This window comes from Lissotriton vulgaris, chromosome 6, assembly GCF_964263255.1.
Source record: "Lissotriton vulgaris chromosome 6, aLisVul1.2, whole genome shotgun sequence".
Classification (NCBI taxonomy): domain Eukaryota; kingdom Metazoa; phylum Chordata; class Amphibia; order Caudata; family Salamandridae; genus Lissotriton; species Lissotriton vulgaris.
The window spans coordinates 287,542,035-287,555,161 of NC_141694.1; the positions used below are offsets into that span (position 1 = coordinate 287,542,035).

At 47.4% G+C, this 13,127-nt stretch overlaps 1 protein-coding gene across 1 annotated transcript in view; it reads left to right on the top strand.

Moving 5' to 3' along the window:
- Positions 1-13,127, top strand: part of LOC147707147 (NBAS subunit of NRZ tethering complex-like) — a 782,701-nt gene that overhangs the window by 37,609 nt on the left and 731,965 nt on the right. Inside the window, exon 3 of the mRNA XM_086925629.1 lies at positions 9,006-9,218. Within this exon, the coding sequence (XP_086781755.1) occupies positions 9,006-9,218 (213 nt within the window). The remainder of the gene's footprint in view (positions 1-9,005; positions 9,219-13,127) is intronic.

Below are 13,127 nucleotides of genomic sequence, written 5' to 3' on the forward strand. Positions count from 1 at the left end.
GTCTTGAAGTAGGGATCTATTATTAGAATGTCTAAACATGTCTTCTTTATTTTTGATTTCAGCACCTAGTGATAGAAGATTTCTCTTAATTGCTCTGTTTTTCCTAGACATTTGTTTAATGATTTTCCCTCTTACAGCGCATTTAAATGCGTCCCATAATAGTATTGGGGATTGGACAGTGTTTCTTTTCCCTGAAGAAATGATCTATTTCGTTTTGTAGGTCTGCAGTACTAGTTTCATTCTCTAGAATCTCAGTGTTTAGGCACCACCAAGTTCAACTACCTCCTTTGTCAGCAATGTTAAGAATGGACATTGAGATTGCAGCATGGTCAGGACTGAGGTTTGGATACATTTTAGTTTCAGAGGTGGATTTTGAGTGAGGCATCTGCAAGGAGATAATCAATAAGGGAGAAGCTGGAATGAGGCGAGGAGAACATTTTTAAGTCGCTGCCCTTCGGATTGTGTAGTTTCCAAGCATCTAGGATGCAATGTGAAGAGTAGAGTTTGAGCAACTGTTTGTGTGACCTGGGTGTTGAAATATCCCCCTACTATTTGTTTTTGGGCCCTGTGCAATGTCTGCTAATTTTTTAAGGGTACGCCAAACACTAGGGTTGTCCACGTTGGGGGCATATATATATATATTCATGACATACAGATCATCAGCCCCATTGTTTAACCTAGTAAGTAGCCATCTCCCATTGGTATCATGCTCAAATGTGATTGTTTAAACTTGATTTCTTGGATAGAAGGGTAATCGCCCCATTTTTCCCCACTCACTTTAAAGCATGTAGCAGCACATTAGCAGGGCTTATTGAACGCCTGTCTTGGTCTCTTGGAGGAGTACTAAGTCACCCGCAAGCTCCTTGCATTAGTCAAGGATTTTGGTTCTTTTGAGAGGATGGTTCAACCACTTAGTGTTTGAGGATATAACGTTCATAGATGACATTGTCCATATTTTTGGTTTGCTGATGCACATCTTGAAGAAGAGGGCTCTAAACAGGCCTTATGCAGTCGTAGGCAACTGTTTGAAGTGCCAGATTTTCCACTAGGATAGGGTACAAGGGGAAAGGGAGGAGAAGAGAGCAAACAATTTTGGGAGGGCCCCATGAACTCCAGAGAGTCCTAGAGGGACGTCAGGGCCCCTTTCCACCAGGGAAGTGGGAAGGGTATACCCAGACATGTGTCCTGTGCTCCCTGTGCCACTGGATTCAAGCTAGCCTGCCTATGATAAGTAATGTACCGAAACGGGTCCCAGGATGCTTGTTTCCGGTCCGGGGAGGGTCTGGCTTGGCAGTTCGGGCTAGACTGTTCCCATGTGGAATCGGGTCAGGACTGATTTGCATATGGCTGGGTCCAAACTGGTGTGGCGTGGTGAGCAAAAGAACAATGGATTAAACCCAGATCTTTGTGACTGGGGTGAATGTTTACATTGTTCCGCATTCTGTCCATCATGTGTTTCTTTTGTTTCTGTCACCCTAAGTGGGAAGGGTATGCCCAGACGTGGGTCCCTTGCTCACTGTGCCACTGAATTCAAGCTAGCCTGGCTGATGAGTGGTGATGCCCCGAAAACGGCCCCAGGGTGCTTGTTTCCGGTCCAGGGAAAACCTGGCTTGGCATTTCGGGCTGGACTGTTCCCATGAGGAACGGGGTCTAGACTGATTTGCATACGACTGGGTCCAAGCTGGGGTGGCGTGGTGAGCAAAAGAACAATGGATTAAACCCAGATTTTAGTGACTGGAGGTGAATGTTTGCATTGTTCAGCACTCCGCCCATGATGTGTTCCTCTTGAGACTTGGTGCATGGGAAAAGCCGTTGTGAAACGCAGATGACTATTAAGGGAGGGCTGCCGGGAAGTAAGATAATCTGAGGAGGGTAAATGGCGATAAGATGTTGTGTCAATTTCCATTGTACATGGTATCCAAAACGTTAACATCTCAATGAAACAGCTGTGACGAGAAGAAACGCCAAACACATTTAGCCTGGAATAAGACAGTGTAGCCCGGCCCTAGTTGGAATCACCATTAGAGGATCAACACAATCAAAATTTGGCACATGTTTGAAACATATGTGGAGCAAAGTACAGTTCACAGAAAACATAGTACCTGATAATTAAACACAAAAACAGTAAGATACGGATGGAGAGCAGAAGGCACCATTAGCAAGGTAAATATTTCCTGCAACGAAAGCATGTATATCTAAATTGTAACCATCTCCTACAATACTACAGAGTGTGCCTGATGGTTAGGAAAGGAAAGACGGTGTGTGTCCCTATTTAAGATGTATAAAGTGATATGCTATTGACTATTAGTACCATGTGATCCATCTGCCTACTTTTAAGGAGGAAGTTGTGGCCCTCCGTCCATCCCATGGTATACATGTGAATATGCGTGAAAACAAAGCATCTGATGCTACCATCTGAAGTTCATTATGGAAAGAGTAACCTGTGTCAACCCTACTACAGTAGTGACAGGTTCCTATAAAATTACCGTAAATAACTTATGCTTAAACCATGAAAAGAAGTATGTTAACCACAGGTAGAGCAATGTACAGACTAGCTCTTAGAACAAGTGGACTGTTAAGTCATCCCAGAGACCACTGGACTACATGCTCCAAAGGGGAGCAGAGCAGTTTCTGTGCGGTAGACCCTCACTTGTATTTGCACCCACTTGTCCTAAGTGAGTGGCGAACGTGTGACTATAATCATCTCTACAAGCTCAGTGTGAGCTGAGGACTTATGTGTTTGTGTCAGGCTTGACTGTGGCATGTGAAGACATGTGGACAAATAGCCCAAACAAGGAAGTGGTAACGTAGAGCGGGTCCTGTGTCCTGGAAATAGAGAACAAACAGCGTGAATCAAGAACGAACTGATTAACAACAAAAGGATCTATTCCTGGAGTCAACTTCGGCAGGTGAGCAGCTTACGGCAAATCAGGGTTTGTGAAAAATAGTGAAAGTGCTAGTATGAGAGTCTGAGACCATATGCGACTCTGATTGGTTGTCAAGGAAGGCTGCTAAATCTGCCGGTTCCACAAAGATTTTGGTCTGGCCTCTGAAGGTTATTCAAAATCTCAAAGGTCCCGAAAATGAAAAAGGAATTTCCATTTCTATGAGCCGTTTCCGTAAGTTCAGGAAACCCTTTTGACGAATTGCAGTCTCTCTAGCATAGTCCTGGAAAATGGATATTTTATGTTCTTGCCACTGGATCTTCAAAGCCTTCCCCATAGGTACCAACAATTGTTCTGTGTGTTGATGGCGTAAGAATTTGAAGATCAGAGGTCTTGGAGTCGACATGTTTTTAGGTTTAAAATTTGGAATCCTATGGTTTCTTTCAATTTCAAAGTCTTCGCTGAAGCGGTCTGGGATCTTTGGGATCCTAGTAATTGGCAACCGAGGAATCAGAGGTTTCTGTACCTTCCGGCATTCCAAAGATGCAAATATTTCTTCTTTGGTTGTGGTCTTCCTGTTCCGTGAGCTCTCTCTTTAGTGAGGAAATAGAACGCTCAAACGTTTGAAGATGCTTGGCTTGAACATTCGTGAAGTCTTTGTTTCAGCATTCGAGATTCTTATTGTTAAATCTTGAATGTCTTTGCGGATCCCTGCCACATCCACTTGAGCAGGCCGTGTTTGTTTTAGTGCTCTGAGCTATGTCATGTACAGTATTGAATTTGAGTATTGCCTCTAAGGTAGAGGAGGATTCAGGGATGCATTTTACTGGTAACTGCTCTATAGGTGGCGATTGCTTCAAGCACTTAAGGTTTGCCTTGGTATTTCATTCCTTCATATTTCCCTCTCTGATATCTGCCATCTTTTGACAGTTGGTCTGATTATTCTTGTAGAAAAGTGGTACCACCAGTGTGAGGTACCCAGCTAGGAGAGTGGTTCTCACCTAAACTCATATTTGTTTAAGCTCTTGTCTTGTACTTGTGCACTGCTGGAACGGTGCGCTGATGGAAATGCACTCAGTGAGGATCTTGGATATTGAGTGTGATACTGCAACTCGGCGCAATATCAAATATAGTTTGTTGCCGGACTTGTCTCCTTTGTGACACTATGGTCAGGTGGCGGTACCACTGCACGACTATGGGACCCAAGAGTCGGCACATAAGATAGATGATTGGACCTAAGCTCAGGTGAGGAGGTGTACTGTTCAAGGTGTGAATCGGGTGTACTGAGTCCCACCTCGGGTGGGGGCAAAATTGAGCTCTCGCAGAATTAATCCTCTTCTCTGGGACAATGCACTGGTAGCTGCACAGATAATGTGTCTTCCAGAAGTACTGTAGGGTGATTGAGTTATAGACTCGTGTGCGCACACTGAAAAATGGATCCCATTGACTATATAGCACCTTCTGTTGACGCTCAGACTCATGTCAAGGAAATTGTGCACAAACCGGCAATGATACTCCGTGAGTGTACAAACAGACAATTGTACTCTTTGGGGGGTACTGAAAACTGGCATCAGAATCAATCGATGTTAGTGGCAAACTCAGAGCACATTGTGTGATCTTTGGGAGCTCAGTTGGCAGAAAAAAAGTCTACCCCTCTGCACATGGGGCCCAGACCTGTCAAAGGTCACAATATTCAGAGCTACAAGGGCCACAGAGATGAAAACATAGATCAGAGGAGTGCAGTGGATTTAGGTAGAAGCAGTCACCGATATTTTGAGTAGAAGGTAACACTGGTGTACACTGCAACTGGACATATTAATATTGAGTTCCACTGTTAGTTGTGCCAGCAGAAAGAGCCTGGAACTATCCCCACATGAATGCCTTGTTACGATTAGAGGGTTTCACCCACAACGGTTTCTTCCTTCCGATATTTTTATTGCTATTCCGGCAACGGGCTGAGTGGGTAGGCTTAGCGGGCATGAGCACACCTCGAGGCAGATCACTATAGAGGAGGATGGTGAGACGTTGATCTCCCACAGCAGGGATCACCAGAGGTCTTGGTTCCTCGCTTTTATGAACGGTGTCCCTCAGATGTACCAGTAGCGACAAGCGCTGAGGAGATGAGTCAGGCTGCCATTTTGGATGAGCTGAGGTGCCGAGCTCCTGGTCAGGCAGATCGCCTCCAGAGAGTGTTGCAGTGTGGGGGATAAGACTTCAGCCCTAACCACCACATCGAAAGAGTGGGTCCTTATAGTTCCTGACCAATAGGTGGGCACTAGTAGTTTCTTCAGATTGGCCTGTAATTGAATGTGGATTTCTCCGACTTGGAGGGATGGTCCGGCACTACCATGTTGGATCTGCTGTTGCGAGGATATTGGACTTGGGGGAACACCGGTTCAGATGGTGTTTGGAGGTGCCCAGTCACTCCTCCAGGGTCTTGCTGTATTACGGTACATAATTATATTTTTTCACCTCTCAGCGGGCATCCCGATCGGCTTTTTATACCGGAAGCACTGCGGAGCTTCTGGCAAAGCTGCCATCTTAGCTGTAGGAGAGTAGGGTCTGCTTCCTATGGTCACCCCCACTTTTTGCTTTGCTTTACTGGTTTTTGACTTAGATATGGCTATGGGCCTGCTAATCAGACCCACAGCACAGATGCACTCTCTCTAAATTTACACCATGTACTCTAGGTACATCCACAATTGGGAATTGGTTCACCTTGTCAGCCCCTGTAGAAGTATACCCTAGGTACTCAGGGCATAGGTGTAACCAAGGCCTACCAGGGGCTGCAGCATGTATTAAGCCACCCCTGGGGGACCACTCAAATAGACACAACTGGCTGGTCACTCAGCTGGGGCAAGGTTGTGTAATCACCCCTTGCTTAAGTATAGTATTCCTATACCTACTTATATATAGACACATAGTAACCTATAAGTCACTCCTATGGCAGGCCTTAACAATCCTGAAGGCAGAGTGCTTGGTTATGTGTGAGATGGTGCTCGAGCATGAGCTGAGCCTGTCTGCAGCTTTCGGAACCATGTCCTTATAGCTGTTCTATGATATCGCCATACCATATACTCTTAAGTGCATTATAATCCTCGCGGTTAATGCTAACTTTGGTTTGGCTTTATCCAAACATGTTGTGTAAGGTGTCATACGCTTTGGAATACTACCCCCTCGCCAATTCTGGTGACTGGGGTAGCATTCCACCCTTCTAGAGGGAGAAGACATGTTGTTGCTGACTATCCCGGTTAAAGTTAACCAGAGCCCCAGCGTCACAAAATGGACGCTGCTGCCACCGACAGAAGTCTGACCTCCTGCTGCTGGGAGTCCTTCCAGTCAGGGAGGTTTGGACAATAGGTTTCCTGCCTGGGAAGGTGCGAGCACCACCCCAGACAGGACTTTGTGTATTGGGACAGGGAGGGCTGAATAGAATGAGACACTGCCTGGGGCACACTAGGCGCTCCATGCATACCTCAGTTCAAACCGGTTGCTGGGGCACTCCAGCCCCAGCTCTGGCGCGAAACTGGACAAAGGAGAGGGGGTGTAACCACCCCCCTTCCTGGTCCCACCCACAGGAGGGACCTAGTCAGTAATCCAGCCCCTTTTAGTTGTATAAAGGTAGGAGCTGAGTCCTGAGACTTTAGATTTGATCCTGACTGAAACCCGAAACGAAACTCTGGACCTTCGACATTCTGCTGAAACTTTAGACTGAAGAATCTCCCTTGTGGCCAAGGAGTGACCACCCTGGGCAACCAGGCACCATCCAGCAAATCAACGGCTTGCTTTGTCGACGTTCCCGCCGGAACCCGAGCGCAGAGCCTGACAAGACCCAGACTTCCAGACCTCTCTGACCCTCTCTTCACGACTGCAGCACAGCTGAGATCCGTGGAGGCAACGAGACACGTGGGACCGAACATCTTGAAAAGCCTGCAACTTTCTACCTGTGCAGCTTCTGAGGCACCCTTGAAGCTGTGCACTGGGGATTGAGAAGCCCCGATCCCGAGCTCCATCTGCGACGAAGATTAGCCGCCCACACTCCACGAGTCCTGCTTGCGGCCCTTCTGCTTTTGTTCTGCTCGACGCGTTGTCCGTCCCGTTAGCTAGTAGCCTCTGTGACAACAATCCTTTTGAACCACATCGCTGGTCTGGTTGCTCCAGACTGGCTCTTGCTTCCCAGCAAAGGTGAAGCACCCCAGACCTTGCTGGTCTGCACCAGAAGCCTTTGTTGTATCCTGCGTGGGTTGCCTTTGCCAAGGCTTGTCGACTCCAATCCGGAAGTCGACCCCTCCATCTGCAAGATCCTTTGTGGGACAGCCCGTCTCCAGCACCTGGTTGTCGTCGACGCCTCCTGGTCCACGTGGCTGCCAAGAAAAGCTTCAAGACAGCACCTGATTGCTCCTCGACGTCGTCTGGTTCCTTCCTGGTTCCACCCGGTCACTGGCTAGTGACCCAGACTCTGTCCCTTCTGCTTTCAGGTCCTCTTCATCCTCGATCCACCCTTGGATCCACCCAGACATCTTCCTCCTGGTCGCCGGCAGCATCTTTCTTCAGGTCTCCATAGGCTTCAATGACGAAACTCGACACATCTTCACACCTATGCACCTGCCGTCCGTGTGTGAGGTAACGCGAGTACTTCGGTGCTCCCAAGGGTATTGACTATCCAAGTGTCTAAGTCTCTAGTTGTTTCCTCCTAGCCAAACCGGAAGTGTCCTAAATCCTTCTAAATCTAACTTCTAAGTTCCCATTGACTTTGCATTGAATCCCGCGTGTGTGTAAAGACACTGCACGCGCCGCCTGTGGGCCTCCTACTTCTAAACTATTGTTAAGACAGTGTAACCCCAGCAATTCCCTAGGCCTTTCCTTTTCTCGTGACGTGGTACTTGTACCACTTTCTTAGTATATGGTTTGCTTTGCCCCTAGGGCCTAACCGTAAATTGCGGAATTTAACGTATAATAACTGAGTGTCTTGTTATGTGCTTTGGCCTCTGACCTCATAAAGAGTTCAGAGGAGTGTGTTAGAAATAAATACACATATATTTTATATATATCCTGTGTGGTGTCCTTTCATTTGATATTCAAGGGGTTACATATGGTAAAACAGCTGGCTTTACACGCCCTCTAGAGTCTTTTAGCCTAAGACTGTTCTGTCCACGCTACCACTAGGATAGCTGGTCTATAAGGTTGACTTTAACCATCACCATAAGGGTTATTTGGACTGGTGCAAGGTGATCACTAGAATAGTGAACACCATAAACCAGGCCAACTTCTCACATTAGCCGTGCACCTGGCCACACATTGCCTCTAAGTTAAGCTTGACTGCTTTGTGCCAAGCTACCAGAGGGTTAAGAACATGTAAATTTAGTGGCATTTTGTGGTTTTCTGACTGGTGCTTCACCCCCCTCAACCAATCATTCAATGTATTACAGTTATCATAATCATCTATCCACCTAGAACCAAAAGTAATCTCCATTGCTGGCTTCAATTCTGTAGAGTTCCAGATCTCTGCTACCGCCAGACATCCTGTGCATTCTCCAGAGTTGATAGCAAACATCCACTTTTGGGTTTGAGTATAAAAACGATTATGTTTCCTATCAATTTCTTCCATGGCGCCTGCTTATTGTCAGGCCTGAATTGCAAGTTTTCTTATTTGGTTCCAGGTTACCATGAATATGTGGATGAATTTAAGCCACTGAACAAGACACATGGGCACAGTTGAGCACAACACTGCGCCCCTCTGCGTGCTTCCCCATGCACTGCAACTAAGCAGCACTAAATGCAGTACTCGTGGTAATTCGACAACAGCACTTCTTCGACTCGTTCTCCTTTTTCATTGTCCCCCTTTATCATGCACTCCAGTGCCATGCGGCAGCCTCGCTTCATGCGGCGCTATGAGTGACTGGGATCAAAGAAACACAAGCATTAACTATATTGTCACAGATACTAGCAGAAAACGAGTTTTTCATTGCAATTTTTTGCACGCCTCATCTTCTTAATGCTCTTGTCTAAAACAATGTTCCACGTCTTATGAAGCGAGACTGCTAACATTAAACTTTGGCAAAAATGTCATGATCTCTTTTGATAAGATGAAAAGTAAAATGCTTGTTTTCCTTTTTTCAGCTTCCAATAGAATCCCGGACACAGATGACTAAAAAAGCCATCGGAGCAATCAAGCTGACCACGGAAAAAAAAGGAAAAAAGACCATTGATGACGGCAGTGCTGGGAGTTCCCCAATTAATTACGAGGAGACTTTGAACCACCTGAAGCAATCTCTTGCTCATCTGGCAACTCTCAGTCATGACCTTATAACTAACCTCAGGAGTACTGACCAGGTAATGAGCATTTCTTTTTCACTAACAACCTTTTCCTACAGCTGTTTCCTTTTCATTACCCACTGCGGCCACCAGCTACTTGGATGGTTTTATGTGACCTGGCTGACACACTGTGACATCTTTTTAAGTGACTCATGCAGATAGACTCACTGTAGGTACAATGACCTGGATCAGAGACATCATGCAGAACAAGGACATGTGAATGGACATGTCCGCGTCAGCTTATATTTGCAGATCTCTCATTATAAATGGTATTGTTTAACCCTTTCGCACACTGTCTCTATTGCCTAAGAAGCAGTGGAATAGACTATGCTTTTTCTCGTGGCCTCCATATAGGAAAAAGATGGAGGCGAGGTAGATGTAATTTCTCTGAATCTGTTTATAAAAGCACCGTCCCTGCGCGGACATCTTGGAGGGCGAAGAGTCTGAAATAATGAAGTCGAGAAAATATATATGAGCATGCAAAAGGTCACACTGTGTGCTACCTCGCAGTTTTTTTGTATTTAGAGGAATAGGTTTGAGCAATAGAGTGCCCTGTGCATGTGTAACTAGGGCAATCCCAAATCTTCCCGAAGGAAAGATGCACAGTGTTGATTTTTGAAGTTTAACTGTTTTGTGATAGCCACTTTGTAGCATTGCTGAACACGGTTGTCTGTAGTTTGTGGTTTAACCATGTTCATTTTCTGGGTGACGCAAAGTGGGAAGATTTTGGCAGTTGAATAATATTTGTGGTATTTTCAGCTCTGATATTTGACTGGGGCGATGTTCACTTAAGAGTGCACCTGTGCCAAAGTCATATTTAAACTCTTGAGCAGTACATAATTAGTATCTTAAGCACAATCTACCTAACCAAGTGTAAATTGTCTTCTTAACACCCTACAAATACAGTTCCACCTAAAATTAATCACACACTTCAGCAGATGGGGATCTACAGCGCCTTTTCCTGTGCAATATAACCAGTTAACCTGTTTAGAAGAATGGGAATAGATCACAACTCAGTGATGTATGAGAAGACCAGGGTCGACACGATCAGGATCAACTGGTCTTTATGACAAATGCCCAGATTCTCACCATGTGCTGACTGGTTGCACTCTACATCAACCCCAGTACGGTGTCAAAGCTCATGAAGGTATATCTTGCTTCACCATGTTGGTGTAGTCCCTGTGGTTTTGTGGTTGGCTCAAAAGACCTGGGGGTTGTTTTCAGTTTTTCTTTACAAAATACCACAAAGTGTTCCAGAGGTAAGCTCCCAAAATACAAATAGGACCGCCTCCTTGTGCTCCGGTATCCTTTGTGTTCTGTGCAGTCTCCTGCCCTTGATATCATCTATATACAGCCTCTTCATAGTTTGTTAGCTATCTGGAAGGTTTCACATTTCTGCTGATGTCAGCTAGCGTTTCTTTCCCATTTCTTGCACTGTGGACAGGGACTCTTGCATATTATGTCATCTGATAGACACCATTGAGATGTAAATGACGGGCAGTTACCTGCTGTTGAATACGTTAATAGCAGTCTTGGTAACAGTGGGCTGTATCGGTGATGCTTGTAGTGATCTCAACTATTTGTAGCTACTTAAAGCTGCATTGCCGTCCATTTAATAGGCATGAGCATAACCTGATCAGTCAATGACAATTCTATAGGACGGTGGGATCCTTACGGCAGTGCTGAAGTTGTATAATGGATTGTAAGGAGACAAGCAAGAAGTCATGTTTCTTGTTTTGCATCAGCTATCTTTGGCCGCATCTGCCTGCTTGCACCCCGTGCCACTTTTCTACAGATTGCCCACACAAGCCCAGGAGCCTGACTGTGTTCCAGTCATCATTGTCCTACTCCCATGAGTACTTGCCCTGGTAGGTATGACTGTTGCTGCCCATTTGTGAGAATTTGGCCGGTCTGTCAGTTGGCATGATTTTGTGCATGTGTGTGTTCCAGGACATACTCTCATCATGTTACTGTCACAGGACTAGCATGACCCGCAATCTTGCGAATACTTAATATCTGAAAGAGACTAATAGTTATAGATTCCTTACCTTAAAATTACCCCCAGGCATCAGACTGGATCTGGAGAATTTTTCTCAGCAGTATCCCTGCGCAGCGGTAGGTGGCGTCGGTCGGCTACGCTTTAGTTGTAGGCGTTGTGATCGCCAGGATGATGTCGCTGTATCTACTTAGACACAGCCCCTGCGTGCTGACGTCAGTTCTTTCTCAGATCCGGAGAGAGCCGTACCCTCAGATATTTTTCGAGTTGTTCGACTCCTGGTGCATGTAGGAATGTCCCATCGTCGGACCGGCTTCAAGCCTTGGAACTCCAGTCACAGGTTGATGTTGGTCACGGACCCGCACCTTGTGGGCCTTTGGTGCCTGGAGCGCAACCATGACCTGAAGTCATGCTCTGACTGTCGGGCCATGAACCCGAAGTCTTTATGGGAGATGTCCTTAAAGCTTCTGGAGGCCCGGCAGTCAGCTCGAGGTCCTGGTCAAGAGGGAGGCTGCTGAACCGAAAGTGGAGTCACAACCATCATTCCTTGAAGTCTTCGTCATCAGGTAAGTCGAAGCAGAAAAAGAAGGTGAAGAAGCACCGTCGTCCTTCTCCTTTTCCCCGTCCGCCAGCCGACGCGGGAGGCTGTCGCAGTTCGGCTCCGCCTTCGGAGCCTGCTGGGATGGCTCCGAGCTTCCCTCCCTTCCCAGGAGCCAGAGCGTTCCCTGCCCAGCTTTGTTCATTTTACAAAGTCCTTCACTCCATTTTTGCCTGACTCCGCCGGCGCGACTTCGAGCCCCGTGGACTTGCCTGGGGGCTCTAGGCCTTCGACGCTGCAACTCTGGCTCCAGCGCCTCAGCGCCTCCAGAGATCTAGGCCTGTATCCGGATCAGTGCCGGTCGATCTCACGACTCCTCCCCAACCACTGCTTCCTCTGACGCCACCTCCGCCACCTCCGATGCTGGTTGTGTCCCCCGGCCGGTGTCGACCCGGTCCTTGCCCTCGACTTGGACACAAAGCTAGAATGGTGCTGACTGGAACTTTTGTACCACTGGTCTATCCTGGTGTTACTTATCTCTGGCTTTCCAGAGGAGGGTGAGGAGGACTGGGAGGGGTCGGTTGACCCTCTGGCAGACCAGCTTGAAGAGCCGGACTGGTGAGAGTAGTTGGGTGAAGCCAGTGGTCTGGATACCTCCTCAGATCCTGGTATGCTTTCTCCCCCTACCGTGGCCACTGAGGAGGGAACCACCTACGCTGTGGTGTTGTGTAGGGGGGCTGAGGCCTTGGGCCTTGAGCTAGCTTCTTACGGTGGTAGCCAGGACTAACCTCCTGACTGAGGTGCTTCATCCGGCAGCGGCCTCTTCGGAGCCCCTGCTGCCGTTCAATGAGGCCTTCACAGACATTCTTCTGGGCACTTGGTCCAAGCCCAGCACAGGGGCTCCTGTGGATAGGATGATTGCCCGACACCACCGCCCAGCCCCGGGCGACCCAATTATTCTCTCCCAACGCCCTACACGCGTAGAGCTTGGTGGTCCAAGCCTCTGGACCATCTTGAAAAGATGTTTTCTTCCGCCAGCTTAGGACTGTGGTCAGTGAACACCGCATGTCTCTTGGGCCGTTACACTCACACTGTGTGGGACACCGTTGTGCAAGTGCTGCCACAGTGCCCGGAGGAGGCCCAGGCCATACTTTCCCGTGCGGTCGCAGAGGATAGAGACGCAGGAAAGTTCACCATTGGGTGTGGGCTGGATACCGCCACTCGTTGGGTAGAACGATTTCTACGTCAGTAGCCCTGAGACACTACGCCTGACTGAGATCCACTGGCTTCTCCGGGGATGTTCAATCGACCCTTTTGGGTATGCCCTTTGATGGCAGTCGCCTGTTTGGTGACAAGGTGGACAATGTGCTGGAGCGCTTCCAGAACTCTAGAG